Here is a 19,683-nt window from a genome sequence, read left to right as displayed (position 1 = left end):
TAGTTGGAGGTAGATATTGGCGGCAAGTCTTTTTTGTAAAACAATTTATTTTATCCCTTTTCCTTGAAAGTTTTAACATGTAGAAGTTAAAAATATAGAAACACCAATACATTTGCCTACAAAATAAATCACTAGCATAATTCAGTCGTGTTTCCCTTAAAGCTAAGTGATTAATCTAAGAAAATATCATTTACTGGAACCTTGGGCAACACCCTGTTGGCCAGATCCTTGAAGATGATTCCGAAACTTTTCTCATAACCCGCTCTGACGTCATTGAACACTTCCGCACTGTTATCATTCAGAACCTGCATACAAAATTAATGTTCACAAATAAAAACCAACCTTGATCTAGCTTGGTAAAATTGACATTTTTAAATTATTATTTGATATTAATTACTGGTTTTTACCTGATTTATGTTGTCGCCCAACTCCTTCTGACCATTGAAAAGGTTATCAAACTTGAATACGACTTTTTCTGGGTTCATTGTCACCTGAAAATCGGTCGCTTTCATATACGTCTTTCCTTTTCTCACCACATAGTCGAAGGTCATGTAGTGGTTGATTTTCATGTTTACTGAAAAATTAAACGATTTTAATTTGTTTTCTTGGACTTTTGACTAGTTTTCTTCGAAATTCTTACATAAGGTGACATTGCAAGGTCCGTCACCTACTATAGGTAGTAACAGAACACGGCCTTTCATTGTATAGTCGGCCTCCAGGATCAGTTCAGGGTTTATGGATTCAGTTTGCATTACTTTCTTATCCCAATCAAAACTGAAAATTATTAACATGTATTTAGTGCTTCACCAACTGTCCAGAAAAAAGTCATTTGATATTTTTCAGAAAATCATTAACATGTAAACATTAATTCACCAACTGTCTAGAAAAATGTCAATTAAAGTTTTGATGTGTGTGACTCACTTAGTTTTAATGACTTTTACGTTGGTCAAACCGTGTAATTTGACGTTTTTAAAGTGTTGCGCCACATCTACAGGCCCTTGGCCAGCTCCAATGTAAAGTTCTGGAATGTCCAGAGGATCAAATGTGGTTAGACCTAATTCGGGCGTAGCTAAAAATATAGAAATTGCTTTAAACTGCGTCTTAAGAGGGGACATTACTTTTGTACAACTCCTGTAACATTAAGTTTACATGTGCAGTATTATAAAAAGTTAAACAAAAGTAATGTTGACTAAAGTGTGTCAAAGGTGATGATATGCAACCACGCATACAAGATTAATGGGATAGCCCAAACTGCATGTAAAATGTAATTACAATTTCTTAAGAATTTTTGGATTGATCCCATTAAAAAGTTCGCATGCATATAACAAGCTAATAATTATCATTATAACAATGATAATGTCAACATTAACTCGCGATTAGTATAACTTTTACGTAAAACTTCCTGTTTCTAGAGCGTGTGCATAGACTTGACCCACACTTGTATAAACGATAAATCCTGCTTAAACATTGTTATTATATTATGTTGAAATTGTTTAATTAGGTTAATTTAGGTGCGAATTACTTACGTTCTCGCAAACTTTGCACCGCAAATTCCACGTTTTTCCGTATACACTGCGGAAACGTTTGTTTGTCCGATCTGCGGCATTTACCCCAAGTAGCCGCTAAAAAAATAATAAATTTTCATCGACTCGCTAATAAGTGATTTCAGAAAAGTGCAATTTTGCAATTTCCTAGAATTGCAAGTCAATATTTGATTTAGAGCCACTTAGCATTAAATATTTTATTTATTACTGGTGGTTTAACTGTTAAAAAAAATCTATTAGTAGAATTAGAGGAAAATATTGACCTATAAATTATAAAATTTAAGTAAACAAGACTTTGTATTGGATTGTGCAGTAAAATGTTCAAAACAAAATTATTGATTTAAATGAGTGTAAATTATTAATAAATTAATTAATTAGCGTGTGAATACTTAACGAACTAAAATACTGTGTACCATCAAGCTCTTAATAGTTATTTAATCAGCTTCACCATTATAACCATATTATCTGTGTTAAGTCCCATTAAGGTATTAATTGTAACAACCCAGTGTAGTTGTTATGACATTTTTGGTAATTAGGTTTTTTTCTTATATCAGTCATCGTTTATATTAAAGTCCCCAGTAAGGATATAATAATTAATTACATATTCATGTTCTTTTGTTACATTTTCTGCACTTCAATCATTAACAAGTAATTTATCAATATTAAGCAACTGTCTTCCAAATATAACTAAAACAACAACAATTTTTTTAATTCTTTGACCAAATAAGTTTCATGAAATTCACTATCTAAAAGATAAATCAAGTTGTGAAACCCGATTGCACACCTTAAACCCTGACATTGGCACACAAAGATGTTTACTTAAAATAGTCAACTTCAACATCAGTAACGAAATTGGAAAATTCAACAAATTACTTACGGAGTTTGGCCGCACCGGTTTGGTCCCAATAAGTCGTGAAGCAAACGGCTAAAAAGCCGGTAAACACCGAATACAACATGATAACAAATGAAGAAATCTTGCACTTTCAAATTTTCCACGGAATGAAGATACGAAGGACGGTTTGTTCTTTTTTAAACCATCATCCAAGCCGATTATAGCCGCTTCCCCCTTCTCTGGCGACGTACTACCGATGACGTAGAAGATGCGTGTTTTTTTTTTTTTTTAAACGAGGCAAGGAGAAATACTGGACAGTGTAATTGGTTAATAACCTGCGTGATTCCATAATAAATTTAATTTCAATTAAATAAAGGGATATTGGAAGTATTTTGAAAAAAACACCAAAAACATATGTAAAGTTATTCAAATTTATGTGACTTCTTGTGTGACGCTTTTAGTAATTGCATTATGACGCAAAAAAAACGAGATGCTGATAATTACAGTGTAAACGAAGATTATTGAAATCGATTTTTGTTCAATCGACAAAGAAATACACTGCAATTTTCTGTTCTGGTTAAAGCAAAAAGTAATAAACGATTAATGAGCTTTTCAAGGAAAACTAGATCTTTTGATGATATTTTTTGGTTCTATGGAAACCACTTAAGGTAATGGTGGACAAACATTTTCTTATAAAATCTAACATTGGACGATTTAATAATAATTATTATGATAATCAAATTGTTAATAATCTAGTACAAGGTGTTTTCTTCGAATTAATTAATAGCACACAATGATCCATATAGTGTTTTAAATATTATGTATACAAAATAGGGCGGTATTATTGTCGCGTTCGTTTTGAGGCTTCATAGAGTGTCAGTTTGACGTCACGGTGACGTAATTTGACAGTTGGACAAAATATTGTTTTTGTTAAATTATGTCATTGTGGCGTCAAATTGACTCTGCACGCTCAATGGAAAATCAAAACACAAATTTTGACAGCCTTGGTCAAGTTAAGGCGATTTATTCTTTTTAAGTGGGTTCTTAATTAATATCATTTGATAGAGGGTCACGGAACAAGCTGTCACGTGACAAAAGTGTGCTTTTTCCCGAACTTGCCCTTTAGCGTTTGTCTGCTCTTAGGCGATTTCTTTCTACCCATGATCGAAATAAGAACCAGATTCAAACGTTTTCTGATCTAAAAAATCACGTGACCTATTATTAGAAAATTATACGGTCACGTGACCATTATTGAATGTTATGACGTGTTTGGATCCACAGTCACAAAGCGAAAGAAAACGGCTATCATCACAGTCGACTGCGCTTAATATAGCGCTAGATCACAAAAACCAAAATTTGGCAGTTGTCACGTGACATTACATATATGTTTAATAAATATGTTAAAGTTGCCTATTGGTCAGTACAGTCACGTGACCAAATTATACTTTAACCATGTACAGCTTAGTTACAGGGTGAAACAAATTTTAGGAGAACAAATGTCAATATAATAATTGACTTGGTAAGTTTTAATAACATAAACGTGTAAGACCACAGATATTATTTACGTTGTATTATTACCTTAAAAAAAAAAAACACGTTTTAAAATGATTTTTATGGGTCACGTAACAGTAATAAAATCGCATCTAGTGCAAAGGTAAGTAGGAAAAAAATCTTAATTAATAATACAACACAATTTTAGATTATTTATTGTGTATATTAATTTATGATTTTATTGACGTATTTATATTTTACGTGTGTTTTTTGTCTAGAATAAACATTTCGGTGCTGAAGTTACAAAGTATTCGCAAAATCTTGAATTCAAAGAAAGCTGTCTTCACGTGTCTCCGTGATCCTTATATCCACTTAGAATACTAATTTGTGACGTAAATTGTTGTTTCCAGTCAATAACTCATTGACAAAATTATAATTTGTAATATTAAAAGTACAGAAAATGCAACTTTGTTTTTTATTTAGAAGATATATCAATAGATGTCTTTCCAGTTCCAATTTTGAGACAATATCATTTCAATGGTGTACATAACCGACAAAAAAATTATCATTGTCAACAGATCAACAAACATAATAGCGGAATGTGTATGCGAGACAGGTAAAAAGTGGAATTTTCTTCACGCATGAACTCTTAGAAACCACACATTCACTCTGGTTGACTAAGATAATAATTTTGCATTAATTATTAATAAACAGGGTGTTCACATCTAAACATTATTTGCATTTTTGACAAACCCTTACCACTCTGTAGGAAAAATTATTAAAACATATAACTGACAAAAGTAAAACTACTGAGGAAGATTTTCTTGAGCTAACTGCATCTCTAAGGAACACTTCACGTTTCTGTGTACCACTGAAACTTTGTTACAACTCGCATTTTCTTCTAGGGGTTTCTTCTTTTCATCTTCCTCCACCATTTTCTTTAAATCCTCCAGCTGTTCCAGAAATCTCCGTCCAGTTTCCACGTTCTCACTCTGATGCAACTCAACTGGTTGAGGTTGAGCCAATTTCTTCCTGATTGGACCTTCCATATCTTCGGGCAGACACATCCCCATATCTTCAAAATGTTTCCTCAAATACTCTTCAGGGATTTCCTCTCCCGGTTTGATAATTCTTTTAGGGAGTTTACTTTGGAATGTTTTCCTAGGAGTTGATTGTTGTAGTGACATGAACTTGTCCACTATTTTGATTTCTTGTTCCACAGCATCGTTGTAGTCTTTTAGTAATTGTTCTCGTGCTATTCGGGATTTTTGCTTGAATTCCTCGAAAGTTTCGTTGAATTCTCTAATCCCCTGCCGGACCTCTGCTATGGTTTTACTGACTATAGTTGAGTTGTCCAGTTCTTCTTTTTGTTCAAACACAATAACGTGGTTTTTGGATACTTCTAGAGTATTGGATATGTTTGGGTCTGCTGTGATGTTTTGAGGGTAGAGAATTTTATCTCCTTCCTCTTCAACACTGTTTTGAGGTAGTTGCACCTCAAACTCAGGTTTGTCCTCTTGCTGTTTGGTTTGTACGATCATTTGGCAGATATCGTTAGTGTTATTTTGGTCTGGTTTCTTTTTACGTTCAATCGGTTTCAATATCATCCGATTCTGTTCTGGTAGTTTAATGTCCCATTTTAACAACTGACGATAATCTTGGTCTTCTTCTTTTTCACTCCGCTCAATAGTTTTGTTACCTGTTAACACGCACTGTAGTTCTTCTTTTGTCTTCACTTGAACAGTGAAATCACCCTCACCTACTTCCTGGCAACTAACTTTAATAGTTTCAGACTTATCCATGACTGAGAGAAACGCGTTATCGGTAAAGTCGTTTTCGATGTTGCTGCTTTCGCTTTGCGTTTCTTCATCACTGTCATCTTCAACAGATTGCTGGTCTTGGTCGTGGAAAATTGTGAATACGCTCTTGAAATTAACAGGTTTTTCTTCAATAGGTTTTACAGTCTCTAAATAAGCTTCAATCTGAGCAAAATCTTCCACCTCAATACGATCATTCAGTGTTACAGTCTGTTCTGTAAAGTCTTCTTGATTTACTATCTCTCCATGTTCTTGTTGAAGATCGGTTTTATTTTTTGAATCATCTTGATTCACTTGATCCTGTTCTTGCATTTTTCTTTGAAGTTTTGTTTCACTATTGCAACTTTGCTGATCTGGTTTATTGAATTCTTCTTGGTTTACAAGTTCATCCTGTTCATGCATTGACTCCTTTTCCTCTTCAATCTCAATGTCGACAGCTTGCTCTGTGTCTTTATTTTCTTGGGTAACTACTTCTTGAAGTTGAAAGTCACTCTCTTCACTAGAACTAGAGTCTTCAGTAGTACGCACACAATCTTGAGCGAGCGCTTGTCTGCTGGTACACGGTTCTTCAATAATTTCAATCAAACTCTTTTTATTTGGAGCAGGATCTGTAAATCAAAACTTTTTTAACTGCTACCCCGAAGATCTAAATCATACGTACTTTTTCTGCTAAAATCAAAGATTCTATTGCGGTAAGCTGAGTAATCTTCGTTAGTTTGTCGGTCTTCCATAAAATCATCCGAAGTGTCACTGTCTGAACTATCCTCTTGTGCTTCTTCTGCCTCACCGTCTCGTCCGTAATTGTAGACCTCTTCCCTTATTTCTTCATCGGACGATTCTTCCTCTTCGCTTCTGCTGTTATTCCCTGAAACACACTTAGAAGCTACACTAAAAAGATCACTAACAGTAAAGTGGAACCTTCGTTAAAGTTGTGGTTCAGTAAGTTTGATTGAGAAAGGCTTTCAGCTTCACTTTCGGAATCGTTGATCGAGGTGCAAAATCCACTATCTGGGTTCTGAACCGCTTCCTGCATTGCTCGTTCTTCTCTTCTTCGATCCCTCATGGCGATAAGAGCTAAAAATCAGTGACACTAATTTGTTTAGTAAAAAGTGCTAGGTATGCTCAGAACATCACCGTTAACGCTATCCATTATCTTTTGCCTTTCCCTGTCAATCCAGCGTTTTCTTTCGGCATGTTCTTCAGAAATACCACCTCTTTGCCTGTAATAGATTTTTTCAAATTAAGTTTAAGCCAGTCCCAAACTTACCAAGCTTCAGCGCATGCTCTTTCCCTAGGAAAAACCGGTCTGTCATCCAAATACTGAAGATTTTCCTGCAATATAATAACCCTGATTACTTTAACACCAACAACTTCTAAACACACATACACAAGCAAGTATCAAAGTTTTTCTGTAAGACGGAATCTTCCGAATTACAGGGTTGCCCATCAAATTCAACACCCTTAAACCGGGCATTCGACTTAAAGTTTGCACAATCAGCGGGTCTTGGATATGATTGTTGGACAAATCCAAGACAGAAACTTCCAATAGCTGCTCCAAGTGTTCGAAATCCTCCAAGTTTTCCACGTAGTTGTTGGCCAAATTGAGAGTGTGGAGGGTTTTGATGCAGTCCAAGTTTTCGATTTTCTTCACCTGGTTGTAAGAGAGATTCAACGTGTCCAGAATCGGGCATTTTTCCAAGTTTTCAATTTTTTTTATTAGGTTGTAGTGGAGGAAGAGACTTCTCAAGCCTTGCTGGTGGTCTGTAACGCCAGTAAGGTGAAGGAGTAAAGGATTTGTGGAAGGATTTTACCTAATCCACTTATTTGTTTGATTCCGTTATTCTCCAACCATAAACACTTCAAACCGGTGTACTCTTCCAGATTTTCAATGTAAGAAAAGCCTTTAAAATGCAAGTACAACACGTCGTTTAGGTAAGGAGTGTGGTATAGTTTGTTGTCTTTGCAGTGCTTTTTGATAAACTCTTTGGTCATCCTAATCAGTCATTTGCTGGATTTTAAATGAGGGTGCAAAAAATGTACATACCTGGGTCCTTTAAAAATCTTGTCAAGAGCATAAGGTCCATTTTCATTGTTTTGTTCTAAAATTATTTTTTCTGTAACAGCTGACATGTTTTTTAAGTGTTAACTGTCGCTTTGTTTATTGATCAAATAATACTATTTCAGGTGTTATATTTCCTATAGCAACCAAACTGATCAATTTTTTGTACAGTGGAGTAGTTACAAAAACTAAAACTTAGTTCATTAACATCTTTATTACATGAACAACATTCCATAATAACTACATTTAATGGCACTAAACCCAGAGATTCATCATTAAAAACAGAACAAATTATGGCTTAATCTTAACGATTAGTGGCAAATTTGTGCTAGGCACAAGAAAAAATCATTCCTATCCTTTAAAGAGTATTTTCCATAAAAAAACACTACAAACAATAATCATCTCTGGTAGCGGCAATATATTCATCAACCAGATCTTGTACCACTCCCCTGCTGGAGTCTAATTCGTCTAAATTGTCTTTGAACATGTCTTCCTTCTTAAACTGGTCCAAAAAGGCTTCACGCTTTCTCAGTTTGTCGTATTGGATCAATGCCCGATCGAATAACTAAAAAAATTCCATTAATTTCACCAAAATGTCTAATTTACGACATTAAACTAACTTACCGAAGAAATATTAGTGTGATTAGCCAACATTAGCCCTGACACTCTATAACTGTTGGTAACGTAGGGTGACTTTTTGGAAAGTGCAACTTGAATACTTGCAGGGCCCCAAGGAATAAACTGGGCCAATTTCCGTTCCCGTATTCTTTGAAGGGATTTATGGACTTGAGTTGGATCCACCTCACCCTGATATTGAATATTAATTAAAGACAACACAATTAATAGCAAATTTACCTGAATAATATTCAGTATTGATATGAAACAATGCTGAGAATTCCGATCTAAAGCCGTTGAGACCATCATGTTTTTTGGTTGTAAAAGACGTCTCATTACATCCAAAACCGTAGTTTTCCTAACATTTGTTTCATCTGCGTCAGTTGACAATGGAGTATAACCAGTCATTAAGAAATGCAGACGGGGTGTTGGTATCAGTGGGGCCAGCAGACCCATTAAATCATTATTCATGTAGGAAGGATACCTATTTCAGTTCAATCATTATTTTTAGCCTGAAATGTGTTTTCTGTGTTACCTTAAAGTGGCTGTGGACACTGACATTATTGTACTGACCAAACTGTTTATTTGTGTAAAAGTAGGATTCTGAATTTTCAACCTATCTGCTGCTATTCTATTTAGAGCAGTGTTGTCCAGTACCACCACAGAATCAGCTGATTCAGTAAGACGTTTTAGAGTTAAAAGTGAATTATAGGGCTGAACTACCACATCACTGTAAAACATCTAAATTAATTCTACTAAAAGCAAATTTACACAAACCCACCTAATCTCATCTAAATTAGGAAAAACACTGTAAGTTTGTACAAGCTTTTTAGGGTATCTGTCAGATAATTTGCCTAAAATATTTGAACCCATTCCTGAGCCAGTTCCACCAGCTATAGAGTGGCACAAAACAAAACCCTCCAAACTATCACTACCTTCGGCTTCTCTGTCAATAATATCAAAAATCTCCTCATGCAATCTCTCCCCTTGTGAGTATCCAGAGGCCCAATTATTACCTGTTTTAAAGGTAGTTAATATCCACTCAGAACAAGTGAGACTAGACAAACCTGCTCCTCCACCATTTTTGGACAAGAAAACATTCTCCTGATTGTACAGCTTTGAGTAAGGTGAATTCAATATCGTGTTAATAACTCGAGGCTCCAGGTCTAGTAACACAGCCCTTGGAATGTAATGTTCATCATCTGCTTGATAGAAAAAGACATCTTTTCTGTCGATGCCTGTAGAAAATGTATTTTTAAAGTAATGAAACACAAAACCAAGGTAGAACTACCTTCAGTAGCGTAGTCTTCGAGCATTCCTTCGGGACTTATACCGTGTTCCTGACATAGTCGTTTCCAAAACTCAAACCCAACTAAAAGAACAATTAAAAAACACACCTTAAATTATTTATGGTACACTTACTTTGATTCCCGCATTGTCCCAATTGCAACGTAATCATTTCGCACGGCATCTTGATGTATTTTAGTAAGTAAATGCAGAAAAACGAAGAAAAATTATGAAATTTTAGGAAAAACTACTATTTGTGTATGTCTGTTGACAGTTTATTTTCAAAATTTAATTTTTACTAATCCGGTGTTGCCAGTTATGAAATCTTGTACTTAGGCTGATACTTTTATTATTCCTTAAAAGTAAAAATCATCATTTTATGAAACCAACAGTGATCAGATGATTCATGTGTAGGGCTATAAAGTTGTTTAAGATATCTAATGTACATTTAGTAATAAAAGATGATTGATGAAAATAAATTAGTAGCTGATGAATATCATAAAATTATGGAAACTTGACAATGCGGAAACAAACATAACCTCAAAGTTTCTTGCGTATGATTGGTGTTAATTGAAGAGTAATGAAGGGGTTTATTGTTTGCTACTTAAAAAAAGCGGTATTTCTTTAGGTTTTGTTTAAGAATTAAATATTGTGTAAAAAATAAAAACGTTTGTTACAAATATTTTACGACTGCCGCAAAAAGCTGGGTAAGTGCACGTGTTAGCACTTTTATTGTTAACTACCAGGTCACGTGATGTGAAAAAGCGCAACTATAACCTAACTTTTTTATGAGTTAACCAGTTAACCACACTTTCTCTGTACAGCAACAACTTATAAGTAAACATTTTGAAAGTTTTAGCTCAAAAGTAGGTTTTCTCCTCATTTATGTACGTTTTTAATGGTTTTTTACAATCCGAACTGTTATAATAACCATCTCAACCAGTTGCTCTATCAGCTCAAGCGCATTTTTAGTCCTAAAATGACCAACGTGCTAAAACCTCCAGATCATGTGTATCAAATGAAGAACCTGGATAAAACTCAGTTTACTAAGGTTATTCAGGTACCAGTGTTACATCTGAAGAATATACGAATATCTGAAGTGTTGCCATTGATCAAGAAAGTTTTGCTTAAAGTTGACAAGCTGAGACTCATAAAACAGTTGAGTTCTGAGAGTACTCATGTTTATTTGAACCCCAATGTTATTAGTACTTGGACTGACTTGCCTCAAGAGACCAGAGTAGGTTTAGAGAGCCTCAAGTTATCAGATGTGAACCTTAAAACTGAAGAACTCACTTTAAGCTATGAGAATTTTAGTCCTGAGGCTGTGTTTCAGGCCGTTTTGCCCAAAGACTTGGAAGGGTTCTCCAGCTATACCACAGTAGGTCATATAGTGCATGTCAATTTAAGGGAGCATTTAATTCCATATAAAAACTTAATAGGTAGGTGTTATTAAGTTAAATGAGAGTCAAAAGGTTGAGTTAATTATTTTTCAGGTGAAGTATTATTCGACAAAGTGAAGAACTGTAAATCAGTGGTAAACAAAATAAACGGAATTGACAACACATACAGGAATTTTCAGATGGAAATTCTGAAAGGTTCAGACAACATGCAAACCACAGTAAAAGAGAACAATTGCATTTTTGAGTTTGATTTTTCTACAGTTTACTGGAACTCCCGATTGTGCACTGAACATGAAAGAATTGTCAAAATGTTGACACCTCAAAGTGTGCTGTTTGATGTATTTGCTGGTGTTGGTCCTTTTGCCATTCCAGCTGCAAAGAAAAAGTGTCAGGTCTTTGCCAATGACTTGAACCCAGAGTCGTTCAAGTGGCTGCAACATAATAAAATTAAAAACAAAATTCCTGATCACAATTTCAAGGCTTACAACTTAGATGGGAGAGAATTCATATTGACTGTAGTTAAAGACAATTTACCCAAACTGTTGGGCATTGACAGACACATTGTAATCACCATGAATCTTCCAGCTTTGGCAATGGAGTTTGTGGATGCATACATTGGACTATTGAGTGGACTGGATGTCCCTAAAGAGTTCAAGCCACCTGTTGTGTATGTGTATTGTTTTGCCAAGGGCGAAAATCCAGTACAGATCACCAAAGATTTGGTGACTAAACATCTAAAAGTTAATGATGTTGATAGTAAAATAATTGAGATTTTTAAAGTTAGAACTGTGAGTTCTATGAAGGAAATGATGAGGGTTACACTGAGTTTGGATAGGGATATACTGGTTGGGGGTGTTAGTGATAATAAAAGGAAGTTAGGTGAAGTAAATTCTGGTATTGAGTTAGGTAATTGTAAGAAAATTTGTTGTGGTGAGTTGTTTTGTTTGTCATACACATAAACTGGTTATTTCTCTTTGTGTGTAAAATACATTAGACAGGTCAAATTGTAGATTATTTTATGTTCATAAATAATAAATATGGCTTTTTTTTGCCAAAGACCCACTTAAAACTTAATGGCTTTATAAATATATAATTTTTCAGGTGAGGATGGCAAAGAATCAACACAAAAACAAGAATGTGTTCAAAGTGGCCGGTGCGAAAAGCTTGAAGCTGAAAGCGAAAGCCAAAGCTGTAAAGAGTAATCTGAAGAATGTGAGTGTTGTTCCCGCCTTTTCAGGAGGTAGGAGACGTAATTCGAGTGTTTTTCTTGCAGATTAAGCATGTCAATAAGGCGAAAGTCGAGGAAATCGACAAAGCTTTGGACGGGTTGCAGGAGAAATTACGAAAATCCACGGCGGAGGTTCAAGGCAAAGTGGTGAATAAAACAACACTACCTACGCATTCACACAGTGACGACAGTGCTGAGTTAAACAAAAAAGAAACAATTGTAAAGTTAGAAGATATGCAGTTGTAAGGTAGTACAAATTTGTACAGACATTTTTTTTGTTTTGATGGTGTAAACGAGACCCACACGACCTAAAGCAAAGTATTTGTGCTTTGTATGTGTACATTAAAACTTTTCTGTTTATGCACATACAAAAATATAAATAAATATTTTATTGTTACGTACGACCTGAAACGGCTTGATTACAAAAAGCCCAACTGGCGCACCGAGCACCGTTTTATTTATCCTTTAAATAATTTCGCATTCAAGCTCAGTGTGCCTTTCGGTTTTTATTATTTTCGAAACGTGCCCGGAGCATTACGTGCGAAAACTTTATATCATCGCTTAAACAGAGGACAAAAGCATCTTTGTGATCTCTCGATCCCTGCATAAAACGCTCTGTTAAATCCACAAAAGGGTTAAAAGTTGCATGTTTAATGCCTATTTAAACGCCCTGCTTAATAATTTTAAATACCAAAAAAATTATTCCATTTTTGATTTCTTCACATAATCAATTGTAATTCAGTGGTGATGTTTTAAGGAATTTAACAGTGTTGTACTACAAGGGGAAACTAATTCCCGGCTCCGTTACTTAATGGCGAGCCCATTGAGTGGAACGTTTACTCGTCCGCGGAAAGGAAAACTAAAAACTGAAAGTCATAAGGTCGGAAAAAACGACGGACGATGCAGGTGGATGGATAATATGAGAATGAACAATTTGTCACGGTCGCCACAATTTAATATGAAAAGAGGGTTCCAGCTGATGGGCATACTGTTCCAGTTGATTTTTAAGCAATTTGATTCATCCCTTTGGGAATAATTAACTTTTAGCAGACTGGACGATATTTAATCGGCCTTTGTCTTTTAGATATGATATTATAATATAGTGGCAGGTATAGAGAATTCAGACAGGTTAAAACAGAACCAAAACCTTATTAAATAGGACAATATTTATTTATTAGAAAAACAGGCAACTTTTAAAGTAAAGTAAAGCTTTTACATAGCAAAAACTCTAGAAAAATGTTTGTCCTCCAGGCGTTTGCCGAACAACGGACAACACTACTTTGACATTGACGTTAGAAAGGATGCCTTTTATTTTTTAAATTAAAACTGCACCACCTTTGCTTTATGTAATACAGTAATGTACAAAAATTTTTTTATTAGAACAAAATCTCTTTTATTCACTTTAGGGATTAAAAGTGCACTTTTAATCCCTCATTTGACAGACTAACCCTCCCTGCGGGATTAAAAGTAATTTTAATCCAATGTCTTGGACTTCTTCGGCTTATAATGGTATGTCTCTTTAGAAAGGCCTGGAGTTTACTGTATTTGCTGATGTCGACGTTTGCTTCAGATATTATCGTGGCTTTGATCATGGAATATTGGCTCCATAGAGAAGATGCCTTGAGCCTTGAGACTTCTGCAGGAAGTAAGCCAGGAGCACCTTTACATCCGTAAAATTCTCTGCATTCTGTTCAACGCACCATTTTTGGTAAACAAGAAACTGTTCTTTGTAAGCCTCGCGAGATTTTTCTGGAAGAAGGCTAGCGATGGCCTCTTCAATGTTCATTTTCAAAAAATACGATTTTTCTGGACTCACCGTTTGATAACAACTGATTGACATTTGTTTTGTGCCATAGCAACACTTCCAGGGCACAATAAATTTTAAGTGAATCCACCATGCCAACAACAATCAATAACAACTATCAGTAATACGATAGTACCGTTGTAACCACTGTTAGTTTTGTAATTTTTTTTATTTTTAGTTTCTCGCATTCTAAAGTGCATAAAATAGTATATAAACCTCGTGACTAAAGTGTCTTTTAATCCCTTAGCGAATTGTAGCCCTCTCTACGGTCGGGCTACAAACCTTTCGCCGCGTGATTAAAAGAACCACTTTAGTCCCTAGGTTTATAATATACTATTTATTATGTAACAAATGCCAAAAACAATGCCCTTAAATTTTGACAGAAAACAATACAAACACCCTAGCAGTTTTTTTTATAATTACTATTGAGTAACCAACTAAAATTCAAAATGTTTGCTAATTAGTATAATCGTGCATAGCTAGTCAATGATTGATAATGATGATATTCCGGTTGTTGGCAGTTGCAGTGTGCAAATCGTAGAAAAAAACGCAAATCTCGCCTCTCTCCAACTATCTCAAAGTAATTCATCAATTATAAAACCGTTTAGTCAGCGACTAGTTCCATCAATTTCACGTTCGAATTCCCTATAAATTTAATTATCCCCGTAATAATTTATTAACGATTAATTAAAATTTGAGTTATCTAATATTAAAATGCGCCGCGGCGGTGATTATGCCCGTTTTATTGCTGAATATTATCGTCATTAATTGCGATGCATATTTAATTTGCGCCCAAAATCCGAATTTCGAGTTTGCATTGTGACAAATTACTAATCAAAATCGAAATAATTATTTTATTATTATGTTTAGAGACTTGGGTTTGGTTAGTTGATTTGCATTTTTAGGCGGGGATATTTTAAGTTTTTTTCTGGAGAAACATTTCGCAGAATATAATCGTATAAATCGAATAAAAAAGTTTACGGTGGGCTTTAACAACATGGCAATCGCATTTAGGGGACAAATATAAAAATATCACGGTGATTTTTTATGTTTGTTCGTAAATAATGTTGTTTTATGATGGATTTTATTCAATTTAACTCCTCTCTGAAACGCCGTAGCTACATCTGACATTTATAAATGTCATTGATCGCTGTTGTTTTGTTTGACCAATCACAAACTGTGTCATTATGACCATCATTGAATTAACCTACCTGAAGAAACATATCTAATTATATAATTGGCTTAAGTTGCTTTTTGCTTTACACAGGCCTTCTCTCTTACATTCTGTGTATAGAGGGGTAAGAAAACAAAAAAAAAAGAAGCGAAATGTAAGGGAGGGAAAGCCGTAAATTCGCAACTGGAAGATAAAACAACCTCGTTAAGCCCCATTTAAAATTTACAGCTTTTCCGGATTTTTCTTGATTAAGTGCGTTTTCACTTGACGCCTTTCATCATCCCTTCGATTTCCTTCTTATCGAGGCCCTTTCAAATCGAGATTAGTACAGATTAAATCGAAATAAAGGGGTGCATAGAAATTAGATTTCTAATCTCGTATAGAGGGGGGTTGATTGACAGTAGGTGTTGGCTTTGTCTCTCACATTATATGATGAGTAGTCCTTTTTTCCCTTAGACAGGATACTGAGTGCGGCAATTAATACTTCTTATATTCAACGAGCACATCTCCCTAACCTCTTCTATGTCAGTAAGAGAGTAAACAGGGACAATAGAGGCACGAAAATTACCATCATCTTCAACGAAGAGATGACTCATGTACGTGCACTTTATGCTTTTACGCACGATAAGGGCCAATCCATTTAAAGAACCCTTTTTTCTCAGGGATTTCTCGAAAAACGCAATCACATAAAATTACACTTGTGGCTTATGAACGATGCACCGGAATTTTATTAACGAAATTTGAATATGGTTTATGTTCTTGAAGGCGACGGGGGTCCTGGCTCGAAGATCGATAAAAAATAATAATCTCGACGGTACGCTGGTGTATAAAACATTATATTGTCCAAAATATAAAAAGTAAAACGCCTTTCCGGGTGTTCTTTATTGGGTTGTAAAGCTCGCTTAACGATTCCGAGTCAGTTTCCGACACTGTGATTTTTGATGGCGTCAAAATACCGTTGTGTGGTTTATATGGTTTACGAAAAGTAAACAGATTTTGTTGGTGATTTAGTGACGAGTAGGTTGGATTTTATTTGCATTTAAACCAATCGAAAATTTTCAATAACAACTTTTTAATTTTAAAAGCTGACAATGTAAACATTTTTGTTTTGTATAGCATTTTGTCCGTTTGTTGTTTCTCATATTCATATTAATAATCGCTTATTGACATTTTTGATACCTGACAGGGCTCAACTCTGTCAAAATTTAAATTGCATTTACAAATCGTTATAACAGTCAGTTGACTGTATAGAAGTGTACAGGGTGATTGATTCAATTTTGATCACCCCCTTAACTTCAATAATTTTGATTTTAGCAAAAAAACGTTAAATACAAAACTAGTAGATATTTAGGTCTACTCTATTCTTAGATAGACCATTAGAAACAGTTATTATACAGGGTGTCCCAAATTTGAGTAACAAACCAAACTTATGTTTTTTTAAATACAATGACCAACTTTTTATCCGATATTTGAATTCTACGTCAAATTCTAGGCCTAATTGATGTAAAATGTTTGTATAGATATTAAACTGTTTCTGCAGCAGCGTCCTTGATTGATTGAATTTTGACTACCCCCTTAACTTCTTTATTTTTGATTTTAGTTAAAAAACTAGTTGTAACAACTTAATTGTATATATTTAAGTCTACTTTACTCTTAGATAAACAATTATTATACAAGGTGTCCCAAATTTGAGTAACCAAATTAACCCTTAATCACATAGTCGAGGTAATATTGTTAATATACAATAAGTATAACAGATGCTGCTGCGGAAAAAGTTGAATATTGATACAGACATTTTACATCAATTAGGTCTAGAATTTGACGTAGAATTCAAATATCGGAGAAAAAGTTAGTCATTGTATTTAAAAAAACCTAAGTTTGGTTCGTTACTCAGATTTGGGACACCCTGTATAATAACTCTTTAGCTAAGAATAAAGTAGACCTAAATATCTACTAGTTTGGTATTTAACGTTTTTTGCTAAAATCAAAATTAGGGAAGTTAAGGGGGTGGTCAAAATTCAATCAATCACCCTGTACAATACAGTCAGTTTCAATAACTTCGCTTAATTTCAGCCGGGCTTGAAGTTCGACAGTGCAAATGACAGTTTATAATGCAATTTTGACCTTGAAAATTATCTCAAACATCAAATTTTATCTGTCAAAGTTTAAATTGAAACAAAATTATTTAAAAAAAAATATTAAAATTGTCACGTAAAAATTTTATTTATTTTTGGGAAATCAGGGTGGTTGAGCCACTTAAATTAACCGTTCTGAGCTCCTCTTTCCAATGGTGTTAACCAAAAAATTCTATCTTAAAAATTGTAGACAGGGTGACCAAAACCAGTCAATCACTGTACTTTTCATGCACACCCTGTATACGGGAAGCAAAAAGGGTCCTGCAAACTTATGGTGCTGGGTTAAGGAGTTAATTAGGAACACTTTTCCTTTCTGTAAATTTTTTCGTAACTTTAACCGTTTCCGAGTTATTTAGCAAAAAACTGGTTTGGTGAAATTGTAGTCTGAATTTGAACACAGTTAAGACAGTCAGGGACAAAATCGCGTGTAAAACCCACTTGGAGTGAGAAAATCATGTTCTCAAGCACATTTTTGGAATCCTCATTAAATTTCCTATCTAGTGACATAAAAAAACACTGCAACAATTTGGTACAGTCAGCGAGAAAATCGTTTGTAAAACCCACTTGAAGTGAGAAAAAGACAATTTTAAGGACATTTTTGAAATCCTCATTAAATTTCCTTTCTAATGACACTAAAAACCACTTTTCCGTCGACCACGTTTTAACAGCTTTTTTTAATGGACGATAACGGATACAAAATCGTTCATTAATGAGTCCCATTAATGCACGATTTTATCATAGGCAACCAAATATACGTTCATAGTATAGTTCTATCTTTTTTTTAACCGTATTAGACAGACGGAAATAGACGTACTTTAATTACCACTAGATTAGTTCACCATCCGCCGTTTCCGACAGAACTAACTGTCACTGTCATTGTCAAAGGTGCCTGTGATTTCGGTTTGCCGTGTTGCGTATACAACTGACAAATTCGTTTTTTCAAACTTCTTAGGATAATAAACATTTATTATGGACTACAGTCGACGGAAAAATTTTGTAACCCACTCTTATATTAATGAGCGATTAATAATCTCAATTTAATGACGTCACAGAACAGTATTGTGCAACGTTGTCAGTTGTCACTGAAACTCTTCATAAACCTGAGCATAGTTGTACACAAAATTGCACTCTGACATTACTACAAATCCTAGTACATTGTTTAGGGTGTTTTTTTTTTGTTTTTGAAATATGTCCTCTATCAACTGATTAACCCCCTTGTGTTGTTTTGTCTTGTGGTCTCAATTTTCAAAACAAAATAATATCCAACAACAATATGAGTAAATCTAAGAATCCAAGTCAATGAGTCGTCTGTCAGAAATTTTTTTTATTGTACTAAGAAAGAGCGATTAATAGAATGCTACCCTTTTGTACTAAAACAGTCTGGCAACCTCTGACGTCACACCAATCAGAAAGCACTGGAATGATATCAGTTTTCAATGCAAGTACTCGAAAAAACTGAGTTTGAAAATTAGCAATCAACTATCATTAGTCACGTGACTCCAAGTAATGTAGTTTTGAAGTTAGAGCCGATTGCTTCGACATATTTAAGGGCACTTTAGGCTAATTTAGAAACGATAATCACGTGATTTGCCAATTAGTGACAGCTATCGAAACTTGCTCTATCAAGGTGTCATTGAAATAGTACGACAACAAATGGAATTGGTTTGTCACAATAGAAATTAATAATTGATAGCGTTATGACTGAAATTTAGGATTAAATATGATTGGCTTTATTTGCATTTTAGAGTGTATTATATGAAGCGTAATTTAATTGAAAGACTTATACGGGACCGATAAGAGAGGCGAAAAAAATGGTAAGAGTATAACAGGAAATTTATGATAGTAATCAGACTGGCAGGCCTACAAAAATAAACAAGCAAAGACTGATTAGAGGAAAAACATGACCAAAGCAGAATTTGCATCGTGGGCATCTGCATATTCAATCAATGCGGATTTTTTTCCGGGCAATAATTAGAAATAACATTTTACTGCCAGTCGCTAAGAAAGAGTGATGAAAGGCGAAAGGATTTCAGAGCTCAATCCACGTTTTATAATCCGGTTATAATAATATGTCTCATCGTCATCATGGCCATTCCACGGCGATCAAAGCACACTTTGCAAATCAACACATTAAAGTACAAATTCCTTTTCTCGTTCCTCTTTTGCCTTAACTCGGGTTTAACGTCTCGGGGCCTGCCATTAATACGGATTGCAGGCAGCTTGACAAAAACTAGCTAAACTGCATTTATTCTTCGTTTGCTACCGCGTTGCATTCTGCGCTCGTTTCAGGACGAGTC

At 34.7% G+C, this 19,683-nt stretch overlaps 4 protein-coding genes and 1 long non-coding RNA gene across 8 annotated transcripts; 2 read left to right on the top strand and 3 right to left on the bottom strand.

Annotated features, from left to right (window-relative positions):
• Positions 1 to 27: 27 nt before the first annotated feature.
• On the bottom strand, positions 28 to 2,583 carry LOC145726535 (protein takeout-like). Its single transcript, XM_081975666.1, has 6 exons — positions 2,422 to 2,583; positions 1,527 to 1,622; positions 922 to 1,069; positions 641 to 774; positions 408 to 574; positions 28 to 305 (listed from the first exon to the last, which is right to left on the bottom strand). Exons 1-6 carry the CDS (start codon positions 2,498 to 2,500, stop codon positions 171 to 173), a joined length of 759 nt encoding a protein of 252 aa, XP_081831792.1. The 5' UTR covers positions 2,501 to 2,583; the 3' UTR covers positions 28 to 170.
• Positions 2,584 to 3,491: 908 nt separating this feature from the next.
• LOC145726018 (uncharacterized) lies at positions 3,492 to 4,333 on the top strand. Its single transcript, XR_014177467.1, has 2 exons — positions 3,492 to 4,030; positions 4,146 to 4,333. It is a non-coding gene; the product is annotated as an uncharacterized LOC145726018 (long non-coding RNA).
• Positions 4,329 to 7,868, bottom strand: dtr (defective transmitter release). The gene is made up of 8 exons (XM_081974945.1): positions 7,729 to 7,868; positions 7,496 to 7,677; positions 7,072 to 7,445; positions 6,952 to 7,016; positions 6,819 to 6,904; positions 6,603 to 6,758; positions 6,346 to 6,549; positions 4,329 to 6,292 (listed from the first exon to the last, which is right to left on the bottom strand). The coding sequence occupies exons 1-8, from the start codon at positions 7,812 to 7,814 to the stop codon at positions 4,674 to 4,676; spliced, it is 2,772 nt and encodes a 923-aa protein (XP_081831071.1). The 5' UTR covers positions 7,815 to 7,868; the 3' UTR covers positions 4,329 to 4,673.
• Positions 7,869 to 7,938: 70 nt separating this feature from the next.
• LOC145726017 (tubulin gamma-1 chain-like) lies at positions 7,939 to 10,108 on the bottom strand. 2 transcript variants are annotated; one of them, XM_081974950.1, is made up of 8 exons: positions 9,781 to 10,092; positions 9,650 to 9,730; positions 9,426 to 9,596; positions 9,140 to 9,374; positions 8,894 to 9,088; positions 8,599 to 8,842; positions 8,368 to 8,550; positions 7,939 to 8,308 (listed from the first exon to the last, which is right to left on the bottom strand). In XM_081974950.1, exons 1-8 carry the CDS (start codon positions 9,827 to 9,829, stop codon positions 8,129 to 8,131), a joined length of 1,338 nt encoding a protein of 445 aa, XP_081831076.1. In that variant the 5' UTR covers positions 9,830 to 10,092; the 3' UTR covers positions 7,939 to 8,128. The 2 variants fall into 2 exon arrangements, with proteins under 2 accessions (XP_081831076.1, XP_081831075.1); XM_081974949.1 differs by having other exon boundaries at positions 8,368 to 8,842; positions 9,781 to 10,108.
• Positions 10,109 to 10,538: 430 nt separating this feature from the next.
• Positions 10,539 to 12,670, top strand: LOC145726016 (tRNA (guanine(37)-N(1))-methyltransferase). 3 transcript variants are annotated; one of them, XM_081974948.1, is made up of 5 exons: positions 10,539 to 11,084; positions 11,139 to 11,240; positions 11,307 to 11,975; positions 12,147 to 12,257; positions 12,319 to 12,670. In XM_081974948.1, exons 1-4 carry the CDS (start codon positions 10,544 to 10,546, stop codon positions 12,245 to 12,247), a joined length of 1,413 nt encoding a protein of 470 aa, XP_081831074.1. In that variant the 5' UTR covers positions 10,539 to 10,543; the 3' UTR covers positions 12,248 to 12,257; positions 12,319 to 12,670. The 3 variants fall into 3 exon arrangements, with proteins under 3 accessions (XP_081831074.1, XP_081831073.1, XP_081831072.1); XM_081974947.1 differs by having other exon boundaries at positions 11,139 to 11,951; XM_081974946.1 differs by having other exon boundaries at positions 11,139 to 11,975.
• The last annotated feature ends 7,013 nt before the right edge of the window (positions 12,671 to 19,683 follow it).

This window comes from Ips typographus, linkage group LG3 (assembly GCF_016097725.1).
Source record: "Ips typographus isolate SLU linkage group LG3, UJ_Ityp_2.0, whole genome shotgun sequence".
Classification (NCBI taxonomy): Eukaryota; Metazoa; Arthropoda; class Insecta; order Coleoptera; family Curculionidae; genus Ips; species Ips typographus.
Note: the sequence above shows the minus strand (reverse complement) of the source record. Positions and strands in the feature narration are given on the sequence as shown.